The 26,815-nt window shown below is 43.8% G+C and overlaps 4 protein-coding genes across 10 annotated transcripts in view; 2 read left to right on the plus strand and 2 right to left on the minus strand.

Annotated features, from left to right (window-relative positions):
• The window catches only part of snx25 (sorting nexin 25), a 73,100-nt gene extending 69,436 nt beyond the window's left edge, over nucleotides 1-3,664 (plus strand). The window contains exons 18-19 of the mRNA XM_076291831.1: nucleotides 1,800-1,900; nucleotides 3,006-3,664. Of these exons, the coding sequence (XP_076147946.1) occupies nucleotides 1,800-1,900; nucleotides 3,006-3,071 (167 nt within the window). The 3' untranslated portion in view covers nucleotides 3,072-3,664. The remainder of the gene's footprint in view (nucleotides 1-1,799; nucleotides 1,901-3,005) is intronic.
• Nucleotides 3,665-3,944: 280 nt separating this feature from the next.
• Nucleotides 3,945-9,203, minus strand: lrp2bp (LRP2 binding protein). Of its 3 annotated transcripts, none has more exons than XM_076291840.1 (9): nucleotides 8,605-9,203; nucleotides 8,344-8,480; nucleotides 7,581-7,696; nucleotides 7,262-7,375; nucleotides 6,741-6,883; nucleotides 6,049-6,154; nucleotides 5,616-5,839; nucleotides 4,864-5,029; nucleotides 3,945-4,414 (listed from the first exon to the last, which is right to left on the minus strand). In XM_076291840.1, exons 2-9 carry the CDS (start codon nucleotides 8,462-8,464, stop codon nucleotides 4,349-4,351), a joined length of 1,056 nt encoding a protein of 351 aa, XP_076147955.1. In that variant the 5' UTR covers nucleotides 8,465-8,480; nucleotides 8,605-9,203; the 3' UTR covers nucleotides 3,945-4,348. The 3 variants fall into 3 exon arrangements, with proteins under 3 accessions (XP_076147955.1, XP_076147954.1, XP_076147953.1); XM_076291839.1 differs by having other exon boundaries at nucleotides 8,344-8,489; XM_076291838.1 differs by having other exon boundaries at nucleotides 8,344-8,518.
• Nucleotides 9,204-9,223: 20 nt separating this feature from the next.
• On the plus strand, nucleotides 9,224-13,593 carry cfap96 (cilia and flagella associated protein 96). Its single transcript, XM_076291841.1, has 8 exons — nucleotides 9,224-9,734; nucleotides 10,022-10,128; nucleotides 10,236-10,455; nucleotides 11,137-11,274; nucleotides 11,405-11,480; nucleotides 11,568-11,750; nucleotides 12,277-12,449; nucleotides 12,596-13,593. The coding sequence occupies exons 2-8, from the start codon at nucleotides 10,032-10,034 to the stop codon at nucleotides 12,651-12,653; spliced, it is 945 nt and encodes a 314-aa protein (XP_076147956.1). The 5' UTR covers nucleotides 9,224-9,734; nucleotides 10,022-10,031; the 3' UTR covers nucleotides 12,654-13,593.
• Nucleotides 13,594-13,624: 31 nt separating this feature from the next.
• pdlim3b (PDZ and LIM domain 3b) lies at nucleotides 13,625-26,515 on the minus strand. 5 transcript variants are annotated; one of them, XM_076291834.1, is made up of 8 exons: nucleotides 26,172-26,515; nucleotides 20,068-20,219; nucleotides 19,408-19,495; nucleotides 17,088-17,155; nucleotides 16,457-16,669; nucleotides 15,918-16,045; nucleotides 15,262-15,373; nucleotides 13,625-14,473 (listed from the first exon to the last, which is right to left on the minus strand). In XM_076291834.1, exons 1-8 carry the CDS (start codon nucleotides 26,262-26,264, stop codon nucleotides 14,284-14,286), a joined length of 1,044 nt encoding a protein of 347 aa, XP_076147949.1. In that variant the 5' UTR covers nucleotides 26,265-26,515; the 3' UTR covers nucleotides 13,625-14,283. The 5 variants fall into 5 exon arrangements, with proteins under 5 accessions (XP_076147949.1, XP_076147947.1, XP_076147948.1 ...); XM_076291832.1 differs by lacking the exon at nucleotides 17,088-17,155 and adding an exon at nucleotides 17,363-17,547; XM_076291833.1 differs by lacking the exons at nucleotides 17,088-17,155; nucleotides 26,172-26,515 and adding exons at nucleotides 17,363-17,547; nucleotides 25,885-26,000.
• Between the last annotated feature and the right edge of the window lie 300 nt (nucleotides 26,516-26,815).

A 26,815-nucleotide genomic window follows, 5' to 3' on the forward strand; every position in this document is an offset into this window, starting at 1 on the left:
TTATGAGATGAACTGTAGGTTAAGAGCTTGTCAGGAGGGGCTTCAGGATCATGAATAGACAATACAGAGGACAAGGAACGCATTCTATCAGCCAAAAGACAGTCATTAAACATGCAAGGGTGAGCAAAGTAATAATGAGCAACAAATGAACAAAACAATGACTCACAATAAGATTATTTTTAAACTGTCATCCTGTTTACATAGTTGGTACACTGAAGTGAAAGCAGATGCATTAGTGGGAGAGGGAGTGCTTATAGAAGTTTTCCATTTCACAGAAAAAAAACACACACTGTGAAAGCCGTGAAGGCAAATGAAGGCACTCTCATCCTCAGTGTCATGTGCAAATAAGCATTCTCTCATCCTCAGTGTCATGTGCCATGGAAAGCTGTACTCTCATCTTATCTGAGTGCTCTCCATTAGAGACTCTTGGGTGCTCAAGGTGACTGAGCACAAGTGAGAAACAAGAGAGGAAGAGAGTGAGAGGAGTGGAGAGGAAGAGAGAGGGAGAGAGAAAAAAAGAGAATAGAAAGAGGGATGGAGAGAAAAAGAGCGAGGGAGGGAGAGTGTGAGAGAGAGAGAGACTCCGTTAATCATGTTCCACTTCACTGCCTCTTCTAATAATGCCATTTGGAGTGTTTACATTGTGGTGGATAGACAACAAAAGTGTTCAACGAGACACAGTGTTTACTGTTTGGACATCTCCATGTTTGAGAACTAAACAGACCCAGTGGTGTAGTCACAACAGTTTGTGACTAGATCAAAAGTCTAAATATTAATACATGATGTGTTGAATTCAGAATCTGTCATATACCTGACTCAGATAACTCAAAAACAAGATTGTTTCACATCTGCTTCTATGACGATGCTTGACAAACTGGTTGTGGTGTAAGTGTAAGATCTATCTGCTGGTAGAGTGTAATGAGTTGTGGTATATGATCTGCTGGTAGAGAGTGTAATGAGCTGTGGTATATGATGATCTGCTGGTGGAGTGTAATGAGTTGTGGTATGATGATCTGCTGGTATATGATGATCTGCTGGTAGAGTGTAATGAGTTGTGGTATATGATGATCTGCTGGTATATGATCTGCTGGTGGAGTGTAAAGAGTTGTGGTATATGATGATCTGCTGGTATATGATCTGCTGGTGGAGTGTAAAGAGTTGTGGTATATGATGATCTGCTGGTATATGATCTGCTGCTAGAGTGTAATGAGTTGTGGTATATGATTATCTGCTGCTAGAGTGTAACGAGTTATGGTATAGACCCTTTCAACAAGAAAAACAAAAACAATGCTTAAACGTACTATTTTGTTCCCAATCTACTTCCTCTGCATTAAGATAACATATGGAATGTTAAAACGGAAGCCTTGTGGGAACAACTATGATGCTGATAATGGAACTCTCTTGAAAGGGTCTATATGATGATCTGCTGGTAAAGTTTAATGAGTTGTGGTATATGATGATCTGCTGGTAGAGTGTAAGGAGTTGTGGTATATGATGATCTGCTGGTAGAGTGTAAGGAGTTGTGGTATATGATGATCTGCTGGTAGAGTGTAAGGAGTTGTGGTATATGATGACCTGCTGGTAGAGTGTAATGAGCTGTGGTGTATGATGATCTGCTTGTATATGATCTGCTGGTAGAGTGTAAGGAGTTGTGGTATATGATGATTTGCTGGTATATGATGATCTGCTGGTGTATGATCTGCTGGTAGAGTGTAATGAGCTGTGGTATATGATGATCTGCTGGTGGAGAGTGTAACTGCTTTTCCTCTCTCTCCCCTCTTGGCTCTCTTGGTTGTTAGATGCACTACAGAATCTTGTGGGACAGCAGAACGCCAGATACGGCATCATCAAAATCTTCAATGCACTTCAGGAAGCCAGTGCCAACAAACATCTTCTCTATGTAAGCCTCAGCTAGGAGGGGAAACCTCCCTCTCTCTTCTCTTTCTTCCGTTCCTCATGGGCCCCACTGCCAGCAGAGATTCTGCCATTCACAACACAAATTCATACATTCATGTGTGTGTGTGTGTGTGTGTGTGTGTGTGTGTGTGTGTGTGTGTGTGTGTGTGTGTGTGTGTGTGTGTGTGTGTGTGTGTGTGTGTGTGTGTGTGTGTGTGTGTGTGTGTGTGTGTGTGTGTGTGTGTTCTCCCTCTGGTTTCCCCTTCTCTCTTTCATTTCTGTGTTGAACTGAAACCCAGCACTGCAGAATGTTCACATTTAGACCCGTGTATAAAATATTTCCAAGTTCCATTTTCATATGCTAGTGTAGAGCTTTTAAGGAATCAATACCAAACCATATCACGTTAAACGGTCACATATAAAGCATAAAAACTGGAAATTTCCCAGGAGTTTCAGTTTCATGCTGTGCAGCTCTTAACTATCAAATCATGATTAGTTATACAAAAAAGAAAAATACAAATTCTTAAGGATCTCCTAAAGGGCACAAAGTTGTGTAAGTGTCTGGTGTGCAGCAGAACATGTTGTGTCTGCACCAGAAGGTTTTGCATGGTTGCCATCAGAAACCTGTAGTCTTACCATGCTGTTGTTATTGTTATTATATTATTGATTGAATGGACATTATTGTTTATTATTGCTATTTTCCTTCATTTTCATTGTTTATTTCATTAGGCTATTGATTGAATTGGCATTGTTGTTTTATATTGCTAGTCTGACAGATCTTAAATTGTTCCCTGTTCAATTTAAATATTATATTGTTTTGTATTTGTGTGTTGCTTTGGACAAAAGCGTCTGCCAAATCCCATAACCATAACTTTGGCAGTATTGACAAATATTTAAATGTTAGTGAAAGAAGTTGTGCCTAAGGAATGCATTACTGAGATTGAAATCTGCAATGGGAAATATCTAGTTTGGTCTTGTGTTGCCACCTAGTGGTAGGAGAAAGAACAATGTAACCTTTGCCTAGTATGAGTCATAATGTTCAGCCTTTAAAGATCTCAGTCTGATGTGGTTTTTCATAACGTTTCTCTCCCCCTGTCTCTCTTCTGTAGATCCTTCTTGAGATGCTTCTGAAAGAACTCTGTCCTGAGCTAAACGGAGAAAAGGACCACGTCTAGTAAAACACTCAAACACACAAATACAGAAGCGCACACACACACACACACACACACACACACACACACACACACACACACACACACACACACACACACACACATACCCAGGTTGACCTGCAGTTCTCTGTGACTGGATGACTGCTTTTAGTTCTTGTTCTTTCTCTTTCTATCTGTCCGGTCCGTTGACCAATAGTGCTCATTTAGTGGGCTCTGTTTATATCTTCACTTCAGATCTCTCTTTTAGTTCTGCTGAGGATGGACAGGTTTGACTTTGCTTGTCTGTTTGTGTATGGAGAGTTTCTTTTTTTAAACCAAGGGGAAGGTCTTATGACATGTGAATAGCTGTGAATTGAGTGTTGTGTCGGTAAACACAAAAAAAGGTAAACAAATAAATACATAATAACACAACAGTAACCATGGACCTCATACAAACCCCTACCTACAGTACAGTACAGTCATTCTGAAGGCTTTTTATCGTGCAATATGTCATGTCAAGTTATTATTGTGACAATTTTATTTGTGATATTATGATAGATTTTTATTTTTACCAAAACTAGTTTAGAGCATTTGTAAGCAATAAAATGCAAAACTTATCATTGTCTGGTATTTTTCTTTGCAGTGATCACCATACCACTGATCCCTACTTGTTTACATACCGTTTCTTAGCGACCGGTTACAATTTCCTCAATGGGTGCTATTTTCAGAGGCGTGCCGTCTCCTAGTATAATAATCTGGTATTATTCATCCCCTCCTCTCTTACTTCTGAAGGGCCGTTCACAACAGGAATGATGAATAAAGATACCTAAAACTGTAATGTGTAATAACTGTAATATAAAGGTGAAGATACCTATAATTATAAAGAGAAAAGCATCCACACTGACCAACGATAAGGAAAATCTCTCCTTGTGTTGATAAATATAATGGCTAAAATTTGATGGGTTCTGATTGGCTGTCAGCTTTTTATCATTCTCAAAATGGCTGTGAAAGTGACCCCCAACAATACTGTTCTTCATGACATGTATTGAAGTTATAGTTTATGTGTGGACGTCATCATTCATTGTAGCTAGAACAATACTCGTCAGTCAGTCATTGCTTTTCACACGCTCACAGATTTCACCGAAAAGATTTCAACAGACAGATCTTTCCAATTTGACATGGGTACTCATGTTTCCATCATTTCTGGCAAAAGAACAAGAATCATGGGGATAGACTAGGGAGGGATCATGGAGATGGTTGAGGATTTGATTTGGTTGAGGGATGAGGTGGTGTCATGGCGGTCATAGTTTCCCCAGGGTGATGTCCATCTGCAGTTCCGTGCAAACTTTACTGTCCAGCTTCACTGCCTGAGAGGAGCAGAAAGGAAGGTGGGCATATGTAATACGTTAATAAGTAAACGATTATAAAGGAACAGCAATCGTCAAACCACTTACTTCCCAAAAACAACAGGGAATATATTTAACCAGAGTTTCACTGTTTGATTTAGATGCCATGTGTTAACATATTCAGGCTTCAGTGGACTGTATCAGTGCTCTGTTTAGTGAGTGTACCATGAGATGGGTTTCTCCTGGCTCCTTTGTGGATTTTCCCATGCTGCTTAGCTTACAACACATTACATTTTATATAAGACCCTCAAAACGCTTCACAGTGAAGGGGGGACCTCACTAACCACCACCAATGTGTAGCACTCGCCATGGAGATGCACAGCAGCCATTATATGCAAGAACGCTCACCACACACCAGCTTGAGGTGGAGCATGAGATCTTGAGGTCTAAATGTGTCTTGGGTGATCTACCTTGGTAAAACAGAGCTCAGCCTGGGCCCGATCCTGTGGGGTTCCATGGCCCAGCTGTAGACAGCGTCCGTAGTAGAAGAGCGACATGGCGATGCCCTTAGCGACAAACTCTGGCAGACATTCCGTCTCCCTGGCGATGGCACAGATGTCCTGGTACTCTGAGATTCTGGATTGTGTTGGAGAGAAATATTTTCAAGGAACTGATTTCTCATTTTGTGTTTTACATTTCTACATCTGGTGTCCAAATGAACACGTTTCATGTCATGCACAGAACATGATTGTGTGTGTGTGTGGGGGGGGTAGATTAGTGACAAGCCTCGCTAAGTTAACTCACGGAAGGTAGAACACCTCCCAATAAGTTAAGTGAAACGTATATATATACATACAATATATATATATATATATATATATATATATATATATATATATATATATATATAATATATCTACCTTGGTAATATATATATTATGTCTTTCTATCTTGATTGCTTAACTGTAATGCAAGACATTAAACAGACATTAAAGTCTTATCTTATTAATTAGTAAGGAATGTGTGTACACATTACCAGTAATGTGTCTTGTGACCAACACATATGATATGACACTACTTTATTGTCAGTTTACACTGGAATTTGTTTTGCATCCCTGGGCAGCCAGTTCAAGAGCAAAGCTTACACATAACAACATACAGCTACACATATGAATTCACATTACAAATCAAATTCAGAGACAGAAGGACCAAGGTACTGTACCTCTTAGCAAGCCCCACAGCCTTGGAGTAGATCTTCTGGTGGTAGTAGTACGCCACCAAGTGGCCTTGTGCATACACATTGCCACGCTCTGCTGCCCTGCGCAGGCAGTACAGGCCAGACTCCATGTCCTTGCGGATGCCTTGGCCGTGCAGGTACATGATGCCCAGGGCGCCCTGGGACTCCAGACTGCCATTCCCACAGGCCTCCGAGTGCCAGGAAAAGGCCTACAGAGGAGGCAGCACACACTGATTGATGTACGTGGCACCACGCTCAAAACCCCATGAAGAAGCCATTCATTTGGCCATAATCTCACATAATTGCAGGTGCCTCGCTCATGGTCAAACCGACCACAGCATGTCTTTTTCCCCCCCGAGAGAGTGGCACTCATAATACAGTAAGTGCCTCAGATATCGGTAATGAATTGCACAGATACCTTCTTGAGGTCCAGCAACTCAGGCCTGGAGTAGAACAGCCCAAGGGCACTCTGGGCCTTCACACTGGCATCAGGGTTTCCATCTGCAGCCGCTTGCAGCCAGTATCTGGGAACAGGATTCCAAACGAAGAGTTCCTTTAGAAATATTCAGACTGTTCATGTTCTCAGAATTGTGAATTGTGGCTGGAAAAGCAGTACATTATTAGCATTATCTATTTAGGTGTGACATGGGTCCAATTTGGAATGCAGGGCAGAGTGCAAAGTCAGTCAGTGAGCACAGTGCTCATGAACTGAATTAACTAGTGGCATCACTGGATGCTCAGAAACCAGGTTATAGCTATGCAGTCCACTCAATACACTGGTTATATAACTGCAATCCATTAAGGTGTGGTAACAACTCCTGAGAATAACGAAGTCCTTTTGAGCCAGGTCTCTTTTTAAGATCCATTGCCGAGCTGTGGTACTGTATGTCTCTGCCTTGGGCATGTCTGAAAATAGCTTCCAGAAACCACTTGAACCACAAGTTAATTTGACCACAGTGGTTTATGTACCATCTCATTGGTTACACTCACAAATAATTCACAGCACACTAGCCCGCTGAGGCTAGGAAATGCACTCAGCAAGGAGGCTGCACTTCCCACGTCATCTCGGGGGTAATAAATACCAGAGACCTTACTCTGCGCTGTGCTTACCTCTCTGCTTCAGTGCTGGACACAGGGACTCCATATCCTTCCAGGTAAGCCTGGCCTATGTTGTAGAGTGCGGCATATTTGATGTGACCTGCTTGAGGGCTGCTGGACTGGGAGACTCTCCTCATGTATTCTACAGCCAATGCCTGCACAGGAAAATGTCACATGTTTTCAGGGATCTATGGTCTTTTAGGTCCCCACCGTCGACTTCAAGGCAGCGCTGCCTGGAAGGCCCTATGGTTAGGGTGGGTTTCCTCCATTCCACTTACCTATTGTAATACCATGAATAGGACCTTTGTCTCAAGCACGGGTGGGTCAGTAAAACACTCCCACACACATTATAACTTCATGCATGAGACATTTAGTGGGACTTTGCCCACCCTGTTGTTTCCACATTGTAACTACTGCACTAAGAAGTGTGTTGTGTTGTACCTTAACTACACTGTGAACAGATGTAGTTTCTGCATGTTCATAGTCTCAAGTCTATTGGTGAATGACACTGTCCACTTTGTTAAAAGTCTCACCGGATCTGCAGGGGTCCCCAGGCCATCGAAATGCATCACTCCAAGCTGGTAGAGGGCTTGTGGGTCTTGATCCTTGATAGAGTTGAAGGCCTCAAGTGCTTCTGCATAGTGATGCTAGTACACCATAAATATAACATAGTCTCTGATCAATTACCCCCAGGACCCATCACATGGTCCCATGTTCTAAAACTAATCATGAATAATGATCCCAACATTCTGAAAAATGGCCAATAATAGATATCCTATGTCTCACAGATCTACAAGTAACTTATGGATGTAATTAGTATACTAATTAGAAGAGAGAATACTGAAATGTTACCTTTTCAAAGTGGACAAGCCCCAGGAGGAATTGGGCTTGTGGGTCGCCTGTCACCGCCCTGGGTCTCAACAACCTCTCAGACCTCTCCAACAAGGTGGCATGGCTGGCACTGGAGTCTATGTGCAAACGGTGTGACGGCTTGGTGAGATATTAGTTATACCGATTACATATGATGATATTAATGATTATACATCATCTTATGTTTATGTTTTGTTTATGTTTAGGATATTTGGTAGGAGCTTTTGTCCAAAGTGAATAACAGTATACCACTACATTATAACCACTACATTATTAGTTCAAAATAATGAGTTCTCATATTACCATACATCATAATGACATCATAATAACTCTGTAAGATAATTAATTAAGTACAAGGTGAACAGGCCATGATTCCAAGTAGGTGGTTTAGTGGCAAACCTAGGTTAAGATAACCCAGAGGAAGTTGTAAACCTGATAACAGAACAGCCCTGGGTTTCAATATCTGAACTAAACGAAGCCAATTAGGTTTGCCACATCCTCTTACCCAGATCTGTCACTTAGGCCTAACCACCTACTTGGAATACATCTCAGATGGGTCTTTAAACATTCCTTTAAAGTCCCAAAACTATCACAAGAACATAGAACATTAAGTAAGTCATTCCAACAACGAGGAATCACAGAGGAATAGTCTAGATTGTGACATCTTAGCGTCCATTTTGTTGTTAATTTGGTGTATGCGTTGATACCAGCTGCATAGTATCCCAAACTCTGAAGGAAAAAACACCTGGTGGCTGGATGGGTTCTTCATTTGCATCTTCGTCTGGGTAAATAGCTTTGACCGCTTCTAAAATCCTTTTCGCGGATCTGATTTGCTCGTCAGGCAAGGTCTGACAACCAGATTCCATTGCCCTTCAGACGGACCTGGGCATGCTGGAATGTTATGTTGCATGCAGGAATTTCTAATGAGAGAGATCACTTCTCTGTCTTTAAACAATAACAACTTAAAAGAAAAACGTCAATAACTTTATTAATTAGGCTACCTTACCTCACATCCAATGCGTCGATTTCCTCTGATTTCTGGAATAGCATTTGCGCTCTGCTTTGACTAGTGCGTCATAAAAGCTTGTTGCTAGTAACGTTTTCCAAGGAAACCAGTCATGGAATTTGCTTTGAAGTTAATGCCTGTTCAGTCTTTCAATACAGACCAATATCCAAAGATCCTTGCCTTTCTGCCACCCAACAGCCTGCTGTCCCCAAATTATTTGATGAATGGTATCAGCAGGTTGCACACAGGCTCTTTTGATAACAAGAGGTCTTGATAGAGCACATCTAAAACGGACAGTCAAGAGTCTGGATATAGGTTAGTCTGGAAGATTTCAGCGGGGTCCTCGGTTGGCTGAAGCTGCCCCATCTCAGCATCTCAGTTTGGAGACAGCCATCCAGCGCACTTCTCTCTCGGGTCCTATAGGGCTCGACTCACCTATGCCCTCGCCGGGGCGCTAATTGATCAGTGCACCTGATTTGATTTATTTTCTCCATAAAGTTGATCAGCTCTCTGAAGATCCACTCAGTGTCCTCAACATATATCTATGGTCCCCAAGAGCTGTATGTGCGGATGTTTGTTAACAAGACAGATACAGTGGGACACATTTTTTTTAAATTAAACCAGTAGGTCTACTACAGCACCCAACTCCTATATCATATAGCTCAGTCATATTGGGGTAACTTGGGTGCAAAACAAACAGAGTAGTGGTGCCGCAACAGACAGAAATGATTCCTGAAGTACAGTATGCAATAAAGCGATACAGTCTAGAGCTCCACCAACTGGACAACTCTAAGATCTTACACATAATATCAACCACAGAAGCGCTATAGCTAAATGGTGACCTGTTTTGTTTTCCTTTTTTACCGTGTTAACTGTAAACTATAGCAAGATTGTGAAACGATACAGCAGCACCACGGTGGCTGTCAAGACAGGTCTATTCGGTTTTACGCACGCTCGGACGCATTATCACCGCCCTCCAACAGCGGTGCGTCTAGGTAATGATCACCACGGATGCCAAGGAAACAACATGTACACAGACCTTGAACATTTCGTGGTATGTGTGTATCATAAGATATTAAAAACGATATCTGATCGATATTTTCTGACGCATTGCATCTTTAAAGCTCAAGGTAAGTCCCCGGTTTGCTTGGGTAGGCTACCTTAAAAAAGTGAAGACGCCTGAAGCTATTTTGAGGACCCTTAACTTGTATTACTCGAGTAGCCTAAGTGTTTTTAAAACCCGCGAGTCGTATCATTTTGTGATGAGTCGCCAACAAAATTACTAATTTCATTAACGGAAGTAAACATTGTTCAGTGTTTCTTGTTGTAAGATAGCCTTTATGATAGGTATAGGTTATTTTGTAACACATATGGGGTAAAAGGACAATTTCGACCCCACCTAAAGTGTTGTTTTCAGACCAGGGACAATGCCGTCTGAGGGAAAATCAGATCTGGAAAGAGTGGGTGTCTTCCAGGAGATGGGGTACATTTCCGTCGGAGACAAATATACTCCTTTTATTTACCGTAAGTTAGCACTATAAATACACACTATAAATAAAAACAAAAAAACTCTAGGCTTTACGTAATTGTTTGTTTGCATATACAACATACCATTCTCCCCCCATTAATAGGTCCATTTAACGAGTCGGCGCACAAGAATAAACAGATGCAGACGTCAGGGCCCAAAAGAAAGTCCGGGCTACAGGCTGGGTATTTCGATACTCAGTTCAAAAGGATCTTTGAGCGAGAGGCCCTCAATGACCCTGTGAAACTAAACAGGCTGTACAGGATCCAGCAGTCTAAAAAGAACATAGGAAAGGCCTTCCTCCCAACAAATGGAGAGAAAAGACCGTAAGGCCATTCTTCAGGTCTTGTGCATGTGATGTTGCTCTCATCTCTAGTCTCATCTTCTCTTCTTTATGACTGTAGACCTTCTTCTTTTACCACATATTTCTTTCTGTCAGAGTCTAAGTGATTATGTTTTCCCTCAACATCATCAAAAAGCCTTGTCTTAGAGCACTCAGTTCCATTAAAGAATACATTATGTTATCTGAAACCATGGAGGCCGTTGTGTCTGAGGGTGTCCTTTGGAACTCTCACATGATGTGAAACAGGACAGACTGCTCAGACTTTCCATTCCATCATGCTGTTTCAGCAACCGGATGTCGCCTACTCCCATCAGGAGGAAAGCCTGTCAGGCATTCTCATTTGCTTACTTTGGGTCCAGGATGACATTAAACAGACGATTGAATTAAAATGAAATGGAAAGACTGATCCTTTTGATACCACAAAGTTAGAACAAAGCCATTAGAATGGTATTGGCTGGCTTGTCGATCTGTGGATGTAAGATATATAACTCAATATATCAGCCTACCTTTCATTTTCTGTGCACTTCAGATCGGTCTCTTTTTGATGACTCTATAAATAGCTGGGTATTTCTGAAGAGTCATACAGTACTCTACACAAGTCACATCTGGCAGTAATGTGGAATACAACAACATGTAATTACCTGTAATGACTTAACTACTACAGCTCAGGTGTGGGCAGTTACTATGGCACCATCAGTGGCCCTATGGAGGCCATGAGTGTCCAGCAGGTGCCCAGGAAACCCTACAAATCACCGGGGAAGAACTTGTACACCAACCCATCCAAGAAAGGAAGTGGTTATGGGTATGTTTTTATGTGTGTTGGTGTACTGTGCTGTGCAACTGTCTGTAAATACAGTACCTAATCTTTACCTTTCTGTTTTAGATTTGATCTGTGTAGTAATTCTTATGATAATGTTGTCTATATTGACTAGATATCCCAATATTACCTTGTCCAAACTTGAGCTGTACTCCCCAGACCCCTATGACAGAGCAAAGGAACTGCTTAAGGTCAGAGACAATAAATTTATTTCAAATTCAGCAGTTGTGACTTAAACCATGTTTTCCACGTCTAACATAGAGATTTCTTCTCTGCAGAGGGAAATGACTAACCACAAGACGATGCTGAAAGGAGGACAGTTTCGCTTGAACCTCCACCCAAAGGACTATTTTGACCACAATCCCTTCAAACTGGACAAGTCACTACCACCTGCTAAGAGGACAGACGAGAGAAAACATCACTTTGCTGTCCCCTTCAAACCATCCTCTCCCAGCAAAACGGTTAGAGTGTTGAGCTACTTTATCCAGTTGACACTGTTAGTGTAAGCTTTGGTGACAGCGTTTAGCTACTTTATTCAGTCGATACAGTTAGTGTAAGCTTCATCCAGTCGACACAGTTAGTGTAAGATTTATCAAGTCGACACAGTAGTAAGCTTTATCAAGTCGACACATGTAGTGTAAGTTTTATCCAGTCGACACAGTTAGTGTAAGCTTTATCCAGTCGACACAGTTAGTGTAAGCTTTATCCAGTCGACACAGTTAGTATAAGCTTTATCAAGTCAACACAGTTATTGTAAGCTTTGGTGGCCCTCTGTTCAGTCTCTGTTGTCAGGGCTGGGATGTTCTTGATTAATTCTCGATGGGAAATTCTTTGTTATCACGAATGACCATATCATCCAAATGAACAAATAGAAAAGAAATAAACAAGAAAGAAAATATGAAGCATCTGTACACTATAGTCAAAAACGAGCTGTGATAATCTCACCACCTTAGCTTTTGTTCTCATCCTTGTTTTTCAACCCCTCAGATTGGAGGTATGAAAGGTGGGACGTTTGACACGTACCCCAGCCACTCAGCGGACCCGTATGTGACCCGAAAGGCAAAGACACTGGCCACAAACAAGGAGGGCAAGACCTTTCGGCCATCCCCAGGGCCCAAGAGCACTCCAGTTAAAAGCATCATCACGGTCAATGTCAACAAGTAAGAGACCTGTTCACTCAGCCTTTTAATGCAAGATCTGCTCCTGACCTTTATAGCTGCATGTATTTTGCTAAATTGCAAACACTGAGCCAGCATTGTGTTCAGTATTTTTTATGGTGCATTGTTTTGTGCTTTTCATCTTGTAGGATGGTGAACGCAACAAACTACAACACCAACACAATCCCATCTGTAATGGCGTATTGATGATCTAACAGCACTCGGGGAGAGATAGAATAGCTGATTTATTGACTGTGACTGGTGAGCTATTGCGAAAGAGCTAGTGTTGCCATTGCACTATCAACAATTCTGGTTGTCTCTGAAGGTTATACATTTATATATCCTTTGTTGTTAAAATAGAGAAGAAGAACATTTTTCTGAATGTTAAAACGTCTATTAGAAGATGTACTATGATATGTAGCTTTTTGGTTGTTAAGCGACTGGTAGAAGGTGTATTATGATAATATGGATATGTCTTTCACTTGTGATAGATATAAACACTTTTGTAGTTTCTTTTCTGTTTTGTGTTGTGGTATACATACTGCCTGAGGATATGGGTCAGTTAAGGTAACCTTTTCCCTGGTGAAGGATACTATGATCCTCCCGTTGAATAATTCATCAGAACCACGTACAGGTTGAGTAAATGCACGCACCATGGGAAGCTGCATGTGGACTAGAGTGGGGACATGAACGAATTCTGAAAAATTCATGCACCTCGAAAGATGTAAATACTGTACTTCACAAAAAAAGTATTCTAAGATCCACACTTACAAATGGTAACGTCAAAATCATAACCTTAATGTGTTCCTGAGTGTGTTGCTAAAAAAACGGTTTATCATATGTGGCCTGTGATGTGTATGTAAAGCTTTGCTGTCTGGCCAAAGTGCCACCTTTCAAGCACACCTGTGCTGACTGAGAGTTGCTGCAGCTGGGAGGCCCTCGGGAAGGTGTTGAAAACCCGTCAGCAGTTCTGTCTAGCCACACGTGACACATCCGTCTGTGTCTGCTGACTGAGCCGGCGCTTGACTATTCATTCAGAGTTACCAGATGTTTGGAGGCATACATCCTTTGCGAAGTTTTGTATAATGTAGAAGGAAAACATCACTGAAGTGTTTCCGCATTCCACTCCATGCGTGAGACTACTGTATGTGAAGTCAGTCATTTTGACAGGTACTCATTAAGAGTTCAACATGCATTTATTTTGCTTTTGAAAGTGAGGAAAATCAACTGTAAAGCTAAACCAAAAAAGGCAGACATTTTAGCACATAATGAGCTAGCTCACTAATTCACTAAAAAGAACAGTAAATTAAAACTCATGTAGGCAGTGGTATTCAGCTTTGTCTAAGAAAACAGTGTCACACATTCCCTTTGTAACTAAGGCATCGGTGAAACCTTAACCCTAACATACTGACATTAACAAGCCAAGGACGACACGTTGGCAGTAGTGATAGACAGCCATCACACTGTAATCCTTTCAGCTTCTCATTCTCACTTTCAGAAGTCCGTTCAGAATTTAATTAAGCAATTGTAACTCTGAATTTAGCAAGGCACAACTATTGCATTCAGGATTCTGCTGGGTGTGTACTGGAAGTGGAAGGGATCTCAATAGTTGAGTCAGCAGCACATTCACTGGCAGTGGCAGTGACCAATACTCACACACACACAAACCCCTCCTTCTTAAAAGGCCCGGTACCCAATCAGACTTTTACTGTAAAATACCTGGGGAAACCTTGTGATGGTATGAAGCATTTTTTCTCATTGCAGCTTTTGTAACTCAAACTGGCATAGTTGTCACTGCATCGTCTACACGTCAGCATTTCTTAGTCTTAGTGTGTCTCTAACTGGAGGGGAAAACAGCGATCAGGTCGTGGCCATCCACGGGTGCTGTGCGGACGCGGGCGTGCATTTCGCAGTACAGCTGACCCTCCACGAAGAAGTAGCCCTTCTGCTTCAGGTTGATGTCACAGTCGGAGCACACGAAACAAGCAGGGTGGCGGAACTTGTCCCGGGCCTTCACAACAGTGCCCCTGGTGGACCAATCAGACAAAGCCAGTTAGAAACTAGCCACAATAACATGTTCAACTGAGGGAAATGTCAACTGATTCAAGATGATAGGTGTCAAGTGAGAATTAAGTTATTTAATTGCTTGTACACTTTCCTGCATTTAAATATAAAGTCATCTAAATGAAGTTTCAATCTTTAAACTGGTCCTACATCACTTTTTCCTCACAGGTTGTGGCTTGTTTTTGGCCGTGGCACATGAAAGCTTGCACTGATAAACACATGCAGAGTATCTCCCATTCTGCTGTTACACACACATTATACTGAGCCACACCGTTTCATTTGCATTGTAACTTCAGACTATTATACCAGTTCATGACACAGATGATTGAAAGAACAAACAAAAGCTGTCATGTAAAGGCCTACTCTTCTCCAACAGCTGGGAATCATATTACTTCTCCCACGAAGGCAGCCTTGAATAAGAGCAGTGGCATGTTAAAACCACCATCTTCTGCCACGCTGACGTGACAACACACCACATTTTGGCTTTTATAGCCTTCATTTGTGTGTGTGTATGTGTAAGTGTGTGTGTGTGTGTGTGTGTGTGTGTGTGTGTGTGTGTGTGTGTGTGTGTGGTTACACAGGCAGCTATTGCATCTGGAATGAATGACGAAAGCTGCATCTAGAATGGCTTTTCATCTGATCTAGTCCACTTTTGGTCCAGACTCAGTTCCTATCTGTGGCTACTGCGGCAGCGGTTTGGTTTGGGTCTGCCCTACCGGCGTCGTGTCCTCTGTGGTTGGCTGGTACTCACACGATGCCCTGGCCACACTTATCACACAGCGGCAGTTTGGACAGCGTGCTGGCCGTCTGGGAGGGCTTGGTCACTGGGGCTCGTACACTTCTGGTCACCAGGGGTCTGCTACCTACAGCAGAGGAACGGCAGTGTCACACCAGTGGGCCACACTAACGTTTGCCCACAAGATTTAATCAGTACACAGAAGGGTGAGTTTGGTCTTTTAATGGAACGAGACACATGGCAGAAATCGATATGACCTGGATGATAATGACAGTTGTGTTGTTGTTGTTGTTGTGATGACATCTCATAAAACAAAACAGTGTGTTAAAACTGGCCCAATAAAGAGTAACTTCAGTCCAGTTAAACCTGCCAGTCTGGATGATTTGTTGGACAATACACTAGAGAAGCATTTGGGTTGTTTGGTATTCGCTCCTCAGATGAACACAGTGGACCTCATTTAACTGACAGGCGAAGCGCAGAGTCAGACAATGGGCAGAGTGTCCCAATCATGACCTAAAACATCATGTGTGGAGGCTCCAATGTTTTTGCGCGTTGGATCTTGCTCATTGTATCAAATTAACACATGGGTTTAGTCTAATGAATAATTAGCTTTAGACTCCACACTTTGCCTGTGGTTTTAAATGGCCAGTGTGTTGCTGTCGGTGTCTCACCGTCACTGTCGATGTAGTCCTGCAGAGCCCTGAAGGAGCCAGACTGTCGGGGTTCGTGGGTTGGCTCCTGGTTGTCCTGGAGCATGCGGTACACATGGGAGTCCTCGATGGATGACAGCATTTTTCCACTGCGAAGACAGAGCAGCCAACACCTCAGCCTGTGTGCCTACGTACCCGCTTAGTCACTGACAAGAAATAGTTGCTATTAACTACTAGTGAGGGGAAACTTGGCAGGCAATGGTGATTCAAATGAGTGTGTGTAATACAAAAGGAAAAGGCCAATAGGAGATAGGTGGGCTGCTGTAAGACTGTTCTGTGATGGTGATGAGTGACTGTGGATTTGGTGTTTTGAATGTGTCCAATGCCTTTGATGAACCCGTGTTGTCACTGGTGACAAGTAAAAGTTCTCACTATTTCTGGATTCTGTCGCAGCACTTGTGGCTTTAATTTGATTAGTGGGTGAGGGCAGCCAAATGGGCGTGATTGGGTACTGCGCGGTTGCTTGGTGCCAAGTGTGGCAAACATGGACGGACGGTTACCTTGGCGATGAGTTCTCTTCTCCAGCAGACATCTGAGCCTGCTGTTGAGCGCTTGCGACATTGGCCTCTGAGTACAAAGCAATGGGGGAGTTATACTGATCTGTGGGGGCCATGAACTGGTTGGGGCCAGGGTTAGCGACCGGTTGAGTGACTGGCTGGGGAGGATTACTGCCCCCCTGAACTACATTTCCCATGGGCCTTTGTGGTGGTGTGCTGCCAATGAGGGATGTGGAAGTTCAGCAGTGGCAAAGCCAGGGAAGCCAGAGCAGAAGCGGGAGACAGGTTGCACCAGGATTGGTCAGAAAGAAGACACGGCACATCAGGATTGGTCAAATAGAGGACAGGGTGCACCAGGATTGGTCAGATAGAGAACAGGGTTGAGACAAACAGGACAGAGAGGAGAGAATGAAAAAGATGTCAAAGTTGAGTACAGAAGAAATCTGTGTTGACAATTATTGAGTTTAGTTTCAGATGATGGTGAAATTGTGAAATCATCAAGATATAGTGACAGAATGTGTACAGTTTCAATGGTTATGGAGCTGGTTGTAGGTAAGTGTGGTTATGTTTTGGTTTGGTTTATTTAATTAATGTTAAAGTGTGAAAAACCATGCAGGTAAATGAGACCAATAACCTGTGTAGGCCAGAGAGTGAGAAGGGCTTTGGCCTGACATTAAACTTGTGCTCAAAGTAACCTAGATCCTGCAAGAGAGAACAAGAGTAGAAAGGAGGGAGCAGGAGTTAGGAAGCCAGTCAGGTTTAGAGAGATTAGACGGTGGCTACTCTCCTCGGTCACCACACTGAAAAGGCAAGGCAGGCGCGAGCAGCAGCAGCAGCAGCCCACAGCTGAGAACGGAGTATTCGGTCGGGAGCATCCGGCCGCACGGAGCTGGCCGATCCATCACTCACCCCTCTGGCTTATCATTGGCGAGGCCCCGGATCTGCCCGTGGAGGGCATCCTGGATGTTGCCCGCGGAGTAGAGGCCTATAGGCGTGTTGTAGGACGAGCTCACCACCTGTCGGTTGTCGTCCAGGCTTGCGGCCACGAACGGCTGGGCCCGCCGGTTGTGCCCTGTGCCGATCGGTTTGTACTCCTGAGCGTGCCAGGCAGAGAAACACACACGGCATGCGCTAGCTCAAGGCACCACACAGGCATCCTACGCCATGTTTGATCACCAAATCAAACACTGCCTCAAACATACAGACACACACATACAGTAGCTATGATGTGTGGTAACTACGCATCAATAGGGATACATTTGTCTATAGAGCAGAAACAATATTGGCAGTTGAGCATCATGGCATGGCATGGCATTTCTGAATAAAGCCATGTTTTAACTATATTGTAGCAGTGGCTACCAACATGTGAGAGGCAAGGCCTCAGAATGCATGTAGCACAGTCATAAAGCCGAACAGCCTGACTATATTAAACATACAGACATGCATAGCAATGGCTGTCTATTAGCTACACATCAAAAAGCAAGCCACTTTCTATATGGCAGATAAATAATATGTATTATATTCATTAATTAATTTATAAAATTACAAGAGTACTGTGGCTTTTTTTAAATGAAGCCATGTTGTAATTGTACATTGTAACAGTGAGTGACCAACTCATGAGAGAGAAAGCTTGAACATCAACTGGCATAATCACCAAACCAAACTGCCTTTGACTACAGTACATCAAACATCATCCACACATCAATAGGCATACCTATTAGAGACTACATCAAACATCATCCACACATCAATAGGCATACCTATAGAGACTACATCAAACATCATCCACACATCAATAGGCATACCTATAGAGACTGCATCAAACATCATCCACACATCAATAGGCATACCTATAGAGACTGCATCAAACATCATCCACACATCTATAGGCATACCTATAGAGACTGCATCAAACATCATCCACACATCTATAGGCATACCTTTTTCTATAGAGCAGAGGAACATACGTAAGGGCATCGTGGCTATAAGAACAAGGCCATATCTTAAATATACTGTGGCAGTGGGTGGCTGCCAGCACTTGAGAGAAAAGGCTTATAGGCTTGAGAGAGAAATTAATCATTTAAGCACTGCGCCCACACTTGATACTGCTGCGCATCATTACCTGTCCTCGTATATCTGGTGGGGTCTCTTGGGGTTCAGTTACAGGGGCTGATATGGTTTCCACTCTTGACAGTGTTCACAATGTACCTCACCTGATCCCTCATTAGAACAACCAGAGTGTATTTGCATGTTGCACATTATCAGAAAGTGAAAATACCCAAGGACCTTTGTGCCAAATCATTTATAATATAATATATATATATATATATATATATATATATATATATATAAATGCCGGATTGCATGGTGGAGGGAGGGATCCCTGAACCTGCTGGTCCTGGCTCTAAGGCTGCATCGCCTACCAGAAGACAACAGCTGAAGTGGTCATGAACTGGACATTCTATTCAAAGCTTTTTTTGAGTCTAGGTGTAATACGTGACTATGTTTTGCAAGAGTTTTGCAATAATTAGCTTCAGGGTCCCAGTCCACTTATGGTGGTACTACTAGTTGTTGTTGATCTACTAGGCCTACTTCTGGCCTGGCACTCGAAGTCAGACCAGGCCAGGAAAGGCCTGCACTTGGGGCAGATCAGTTTAAATATAAATGTATCAGTGACGGGGGATAACCATAAAGTTATAAATCAGTCAAGAGATTCACATTAAAGCGAGACAGGACATCGACATCTAATCTCTCACACACGCCCTGAGAAGTCGAGCATCCATAAAATGACCGTTAACAAGCATCACTCACTCCTAGCGTCGTGGCGTCCGCTCAAACATTGGATAAAGGGGATCTATAAAGTAGCCTACACATTACTGCAACATTCCTGAGTGGACAACATCATGCCACAGTGCAGTGAGCAAGGCAAGCATGTCACCTTTCAGCCAACTTACTTGCTGCTCAGCCTCCAGGTTGATTTTGAAGGGGTTCACTTTGCCGTCATCGGCGGAGACAGCGGGAGACCAGAGTCTGGTTTCAGGTCTGCAACAGACATATGGATGAACAACGTGGTCACTTCCCTGGAGAAAGTCATAAATTAAGATCAAACAGCAACAGCGGACGAGTCACTTGGGGGTACCGGGCAACAACTTTGATCTGGCCATAATTCACATCAGCGACCTTCCACAGCATCTACAAATCAGACCTCGCCTCCGCAACATCGCAAGGACGTGAATCAAACGGCCATAAATTCTCAGTCGGGTCCTTGACTCACAGACCTGCTACTCCTGTCCCTTGGCATTTCATACTCAGCCTCTGATATACATAGACCACCGTTCAACAGATGACACTTATCCATTTAACCTTGAGGGTGATATCTTGTTTTGATCCTGTGTAGATTCAACCCTTGAGTTTACAATAATGCTCAGATAAATAATACAATGCTGATTCTGTGTCTGTAGCCTCTTACTTATGGACAATGCTGAATATAATGTAGGCCTACTTGACTCAAAGTCCATTAGACATCATCACACTGTGTATGTTGAGTTCACTGGGCATATATCACCAATGGTCTGTTTGTTGTGAATGAATAAAGGTATCTCTCTCTGTCACACCTCTCAATTTTAAGGGTGAGCTGGTTGCCGGCGTCTCTGATCTTGATCTGCGCTTCGCCGTGCGTCATGTCCTCGGCTGCCGCTCCATCTATGGCAAGGATGATGTCGCCAGGGCACAGGTTGGCCACAGACGCCTTACTGCCGGGGGTCACCTGTAGAAATGAGAGGAGTGAAGGGCACTTTCATGTACAGTATGTTTCTGTTGTTAAACTGACATGGCATGGACTGAAGTAGCCCTGAAGTCCAGGGGAGCTTTTGTCTATGGCTGAGTGAGAAGTGTAAGGTCAACCTAAGAGTTGCAACATTAAAAATCAATCTCTGTTTAAAAAGAGAGAGAGAGAGAGAGAGAAGAGGTCATCTGACAAAGTAAGATAACAGTGACAAGTAGCTTGTGTCCCCTCATCCCAGTTCATGTTTGTAAGTGCCCTATAAATAGCTGAATGTGGATGTGTCAATCAGAGTGCTGGATCGTGGTCACGGTCGCAGAGCGGCCTATCGGTGTCTCGCTGATCTAACTGCTGTGGAATTTGCAATGCCAATCCACACACACCCCTGCCCCTCACCCCCCTTACCCTCTCTTCTTCACCTCAACTCCCTCCTCTCTCTCTCTCCCCTCTCTTTCTCTCTCTCTCTCTCCCCTCTCTCTCTCTCTCTCTTACTCTCCTCTCGCTCTCCTCTCTCTCTCTCTTTCATTAGTGGCCTCTGACATCATCGCTCTTTTTTCTGGCAGGCTCATTTCTGAGGTATTCCAACCCCCCTTTCTCTCTCTCTCTCTGCCCCCCCCCCCCCTTCGTCTCTCATCTTGTCGCTTTACCTTGTCCAAGGGGGCCCACAGCACCTGCTCACACATCCCTGAAACCCCCCCCCCTCCCCCTTCCCCCCCCCCCCCAACTCACAGAATCTGTCATCTTGCTCCACTTACGCTGTCAAAGACAGCAGATTTATGCCATGTTAGGTCATCCCAGCTATTCAGAGCCGGGCAGTAGGAGTTGTGTGATGATTATTTTGAATCCCTTTGTTCATATTTACCTTCCCTCTGCCCTCCCTACCTCTGTGGCTGTGTTCCTTCTCTTCCTTTCTCCAACCTTTTCTTTCATTTCATCTGTTATGTCAAGGTTATTGGCATCGCAATACATTACACAACAGGAAACTATAAAACACTTCAAACTTAATTTGAACTTTCCTCCAGATAAAAATAACTGGAATCTTGAAATATGTTTCCTCAGTGCCAGCTTGCAGCTTGTGTTTACTCTTCCTGTGTGTTTTTCCTTTTGAAATAAGGAAGACTATTTTTTGTGCCACACCACAGACAATACACCAACACATGCAGATCCACAGGTTCCATCCGTCCTGTGCAGTCAACCACAGAGTTCTGCGGGCTCAACAGTGTTTCGTTATGACACATATGCTTGTGATCTCCTTCCCTAGTTAAGGTCCAGAAGGCAAACGATTGTGTGTGTGCCACAATGCCATCTTCAAGGCCAGACATCTGCTGCTCATTGCTGTGCTGGGATCAAAGCTATACTGAGGACCTCTCAGAGATGTGATGGGTTCAAACCTACAGTATAGTAATCCATAAGGACCTCTCATTGCTGTGCTGGGATCAAACCTATAGTGACCCCTGAGGACCTCTCAGAGATGTGCTGGGTTCAAACCTATAGTGACCCCTGAGGACCTCTCAGAGATGTGCTGGGATCAAACCTATAGTGACCCCTGAGGACCTCTTAGAGATGTGCTGGGATCAAACCTATAGTGACCCCTGAGGACCTCTCAGAGATGTGCTGGGATCAAACCTATAGTGACCCCTGAGGACCTCTTAGAGATGTGCTGGGAGGATGACATCGTTCCCTTGGTATTACAGATGTGTGACACAAGGATGTGTTCGGTGTGTGCGCGAATGAACAAAGCTTTGTTGTCGTCAAGGTGCAAACATTCAGAGAACAAAAGTGAGACAGAGGGAAGCCAGAGTTTCGATGGCACAAGCATGGCAAGTGTGTACACACACACACGCACACACACACACACACACACACACACACACACACACACACACACACACACACACACACACACACACCATTCATCAAATGTTCTGAGCGACAGCATGAGATCTATGCAGACAGTTCAATTCAATCAATCACTTTTTAGATGGTGCTGATCTCCGTGTCTGTGGTGTGGGGGACAGCAGTAGGGTCCCACAGATGAAGGCTGAGGCTGCCACACCGCTCTATTGGAGACAGGATTCAGTTTCATCTACAGGTCTATAAATATTACACTTCTATTGAACAAGTGTATTTCAAGAAAACTGTTGCATAAAAATGACATGTAGTGTTCAAAATAAATGTTTTTGTATTACAGCTCAGTAAAGTGTGTACAGAACTAGTATCATTATTACACAGCCCATTTTTCATTTATTTCTATTTTTATTTGAAAAAAGCTAGCAATCAGTCTGTCAAAAACATGCCTCATTATACAAAGGAAAAATAAGATAACAGCTAGCCATAGAGGTTGATGATTCTTCCTCAGTTCTATTTCTTACAGATATGTCTACGCTAGCCAGTGAGAGTAATTACACACTAATTGTGCAATCTGCTGGAACATGTTTAGTACCTCCACAGTTCCACACTTTACATAAGCCCATACTTGGCCAGGCTGAGGTCATGGTGGTGGTGCTCTGCGGAGGGTGTCAACCAGGCTTGGAATTTCACCATTCTGGGGGCAAGGCCACTTGGCCTTCAGTTGGGCATATTTGGTGGGGGGCACAAAGGCCACATGTCAGGGCACCAAGGCCAAAGTTAACTATACAGTAGTAGGCTATAAAAAGTATCAAAGTTGTATTTAGCCTATTCACTGCAGTAGACCTGCATCACTATATGAAACTTTACAAAAACATGAAACATGACATATTACATAGAACTGTAAATCATCTGACCATCTAATATTTACAGAAATTTTACAGCAAAACCTTCAGTAGTGATTAAATTGAATTATATTAGGCCTATTTACTTTTCTCGCGAACCGTTCAACACAGCAATTATCGGCTAACATCGTTTAAAAGCTGAGAAAAAGCTCTTTCATGTGATACATGTGATGTCTGTGTGATGAATAGGCTACTTCGAGAGTAGTTCAACTGAGAATGGGTGAATTTGGACGCACTTTCTTTCTTGCGCTGTCACTTTCTCCACTGCGTAAAAGACTAAATTAATTTGCGCTGTGAATGCTAAGATTATTTTGACAGGCCACAGGCTAAATAAAAATCGGTATTAGTAGGACGCAAAGCAGAATATTGAAAGAAGGGGGCACCAAGGCCACCGTGGCCTGTAAACCTCTGATTTTCAAAGGGGCCTCACGGCCAACGCAAGGGGCTACGACGGCCATGGCCGTCGTGGCCGCCATGAAATTCCTACCCTGGTGTCAACCAAACCATGGGCAGTTTACAGAGCTGATGATGTCATTATGCGCTTCACTGGTAATTGCTACCTTCATCGCCGCTGCTGGTTGCTGTTTTTTTTTTAATGGACTCAGATCTGTCTGCTAAGAAGAGTATCTCACCATACAGTCCAGATTGCTGTCTATCTACCCTCAAGGCTCACGGGTGTTCCCTCATAAGTGAGCCTTCTGGTGCTGTAGATGTATTACCTTGTGTTTCTACATCAAAGAGAACAGTTGGCTTGTGTTTCCAGGGGAGATTGAGTTTAGAGACTGCTTAATGGCGCTAGCACAAGCCTGGAGCGAGGAATGGCTAAACAGCAGCTCTCATTAAGACTACGTTCCCCTTGTTAGCATTATATTGAGTTACTCTGTAGTTGATTATATGCATAAATAGACAAAGCAGAAGCAGGCACCACCGCAGAGACGGAGAAAGTGAGATGCAATACAGAGAAGGAAAGGAAGGAGAGGAGACGTTTTCTGCTTATAGTGCCCCCTGGACATGCCAATATGATGTTGCTGTGGTTACAGTGGCCCCTGGACATGCCAGTATGCTGTTGCTGTGGTTACAGTGGCCCCTGGACATGCCAGTATGCTGTTGCTGTGGTTACAGTGGCCCCTGGACATGCCAATATGCTGTTGCTGTGGTCACAGTGGCCCCTGGACATACCAATATGCTGTTGCCTCCACATTCAGAAAATATATTTCCTGATTAACATTTTGGCCCGTCAGGATTCTTTTGGACACTGGACAATACTCCATCTGTGCCAGTTATTGTTGCTATGTGCATGTATCGCTGCCAGAGCTCTGAGCTGCATCACAACTCTATGAGCACCACTGCTTTTAGTCTGCGCTGAGTGCCAAGTCATATCCCACAGCGTACTCTCACAGACCAGCACTGTAGCTCATAACTTTGGGTTATGGTTACGGCTGGCTGGTTTCTGTTGCTCAGTCCTGCATTACGTGTCAGGACCCTAAAGCTGCTGGGTCTATTCAGGGCGAGTATAAACGCTAACTGCTGAATGCTAAAGTGAACTGGTGCACCAGAGGAGTGTGATTGGCCACGGGCATGCAGAGTTCGTTAAAGAGCGCTCTCGTCAGCCTGCTCCAGTCCTTCAGCAGCTTGTTACTGACCGACAGGGAGGTCCGGGAACCCGTGGCATCTGTCTCGAAGACTGGAGTGTGAAGGCACACACACACATGCACGCAGGCACATGCACGCAAGCGCACACACACACACACACACACACAAACACACACACACACACACACAAACACACACACACACACACACACGTCATATGCCCACCTCTCCCAACACACCCTCATACCCCAAATGCTGTATTAGGCACCTCCAATGCTTTTGAGAAACAGTTGCACTAAAGCTATTTCCGGGGCTTTGAGACACTTATATTAACACATTAAACTATTAAATAGCCAAAAAGGGAAGTTTACACTTGTTACACCCTTTAGACTTTTTGAGTTAATATATGATAAGTCCTAATAGCTCATAAAGAAATTAGCAGCTATATTATGTACTGGTAAATATGGTGGCCAACTAATCCTTGTTTGCAAACTGCTGATTAAAGATACTTTATAACACCTGACACACAATTAAGCAAGTGCAAGCCACCTCTATTTATAGCACAACCTTTTTCAGGAAACCTGAACGGTGATTGAGCCCATGAGATGCACCATAACCATAACAGCGTCATCTCACCTCTGGATGCAGTGATTCTGTTGGCTATATGCCTCCAATCCAATAGCTTCAATCTCTCAGAGTCAGCAGGTCAGGGCAGCATACCACTGCAGTGTCTCATCAGTGCCGGTGATTGTTCATGCTCTTTACTGATTTGATTTGTTGTGTAACTAGCCCACTAGCCCAGGCTTCAGTGTGCCCCACACCTGCTTGATATAGACTAGCAATCAATCTGTCTACATTTGCTTCATTATACAAAGAAAAACAAGATACCAGCCACTGACTGTGATGATTCTTAGTCTGCCCATCCTTCAGTTTCATACATATATATATCTAGGCTATCCAGCGAGAATACAAACTAAGTCAGAAAAGAAAACAGATGGATAGCCTAACTGTAAAAGACACAGAATGTTATCTTATCATTCAACTCAGTGGGTCACATGCTGCAGTCCAGTACAGTGAGCACTTATGGCTGACACTGATTACATCATGTCCACTGAAACATGAGGCATACAAAAAGTCAAGGTAACAACCTCAGTCATGCCACCTAATTACCTGAACTCCATTAAACCACTCTCTACTATGATTTAGCATTGGACAGCGCTGTGGTCTCTGTGCAGTAATTTGCCGCTGGACAGTCGCCTGTTCAGAATTAGAAGCATGTCACTAAAGGCTTATGTTTGCCTTACATCCATCCCAGCACTCTGCTTCCACACACAAAGCCCCTGAAAGCAGAGTAGAGTTCCACCTTCTCCTCCCTCTCCCTCACACAAAGCTCAGAACATCAAAGGCCACCTTATCACAGAGGAAACTCAGAGGCAGTGCCTACGGGCGGCACCCCAGAACCCCAGGAGCTATGGGTGTGCTCAATTTGTCTGTGCTATGTCACTCTCTCTCTCTGTCTCTCTCTCTGTGTGTGTGTGTGTGTGTGTGTGTGTGTGTGTGTGTGTGTGTGTGAGCGTGAGCGAGGACTTACCCTCGAGACGGTCAGCGGCTGGTTGAAGTCCTTGCCTCCCATGAGACGGAATCCCCAGGGGGCAGGTCCGTCCAGGACCACGTTCTGTGGCATTTCTCCTCTCCTGTCTCAGGCTCTCTTTCTCTCTCTCTCTCTTTCTCTCTCTCTCCCTCTCTTCTTCTTTCACTCCCTTTTATTTAGCTTCCTTCTCTCTTCTGTTCTTCTGCCCCTCTGTTTGTTCCGTCCTGTGTCCTGGTCAGTGCAGGGCAGTGTAGTGGGAGCCTGAGTGTAAGTTCCTTCCCCTCCTCTGCTCTCTCTCTCTCTCAGTCCCCCGCCACTGATTGGCAGACAGCTTCTGTCCCAGCACCCCTTTTAACTGGTTGGAGCATGTGTGTGTGTGTGTGTGTGTGTTGATGTGTGTGAGTTAGGGAGAGAGGGGGAGAGGGAGAGAGAGAGAGAGAGAGAGAGGGAGAGAGAGAGAGAGAGAGAGAGAGAGAGAGAGAGAGAGAGAAGATGAGGACCGCCCCAGTGTGTGAGGTCACTGTTCAGACTGAGGACCTGAGGCAGTGTACTAAAACATACTTTTGATGTGTCTCTACTCAAATGTTACCTTTCCCCTTGACCAGCTCTGGACCTTTCTCTACCCTCTAATTTAGTTATCTCTC

Source organism: Alosa pseudoharengus, unplaced genomic scaffold (genome assembly GCF_046254945.1).
Source record: "Alosa pseudoharengus isolate Yale_2024_CS ecotype anadromous, Long Island Sound unplaced genomic scaffold, YU_APseudo_1.1 YU_APseudo_1.1_scf_19, whole genome shotgun sequence".
Lineage (NCBI taxonomy): Eukaryota > Metazoa > Chordata > Actinopteri > Clupeiformes > Clupeidae > Alosa > Alosa pseudoharengus.

What these genes read in the sequence shown, in the direction of transcription:
- cfap96 (XM_076291841.1), top strand. Translation starts at nt 10,032, where the DNA reads ATGCCGTCTGAGGGAAAATCAGATCTGGAAAGAGTGGGTGTCTTCCAG. An exon ending in ATATACTCCTTTTATTTACC is followed by an intron (nt 10,129 to 10,235) that starts GTAAGTTAGCAC and finishes CCCCATTAATAG; the next exon opens with GTCCATTTAACGAGTCGGCG. An exon ending in GAGCAAAGGAACTGCTTAAG is followed by an intron (nt 11,481 to 11,567) that starts GTCAGAGACAAT and finishes TCTTCTCTGCAG; the next exon opens with AGGGAAATGACTAACCACAA.
- pdlim3b (XM_076291832.1), bottom strand. Translation starts at nt 26,264, where the DNA reads ATGCCACAGAACGTGGTCCTGGACGGACCTGCCCCCTGGGGATTCCGT. An exon ending in ACCTGGAGGCTGAGCAGCAA is followed by an intron (nt 17,548 to 19,407) that starts GTAAGTTGGCTG and finishes TGGCACGCTCAG; the next exon opens with GAGTACAAACCGATCGGCAC. An exon ending in GCCAATGATAAGCCAGAGGG is followed by an intron (nt 16,670 to 17,362) that starts GTGAGTGATGGA and finishes CCTCATTGGCAG; the next exon opens with CACACCACCACAAAGGCCCA.
- lrp2bp (XM_076291840.1), bottom strand. Translation starts at nt 8,464, where the DNA reads ATGGAATCTGGTTGTCAGACCTTGCCTGACGAGCAAATCAGATCCGCG. An exon ending in GCTGTGGGGCTTGCTAAGAG is followed by an intron (nt 5,030 to 5,615) that starts GTACAGTACCTT and finishes AACACAATCCAG; the next exon opens with AATCTCAGAGTACCAGGACA. An exon ending in CTGAGCTCTGTTTTACCAAG is followed by an intron (nt 4,415 to 4,863) that starts GTAGATCACCCA and finishes TGCTCCTCTCAG; the next exon opens with GCAGTGAAGCTGGACAGTAA.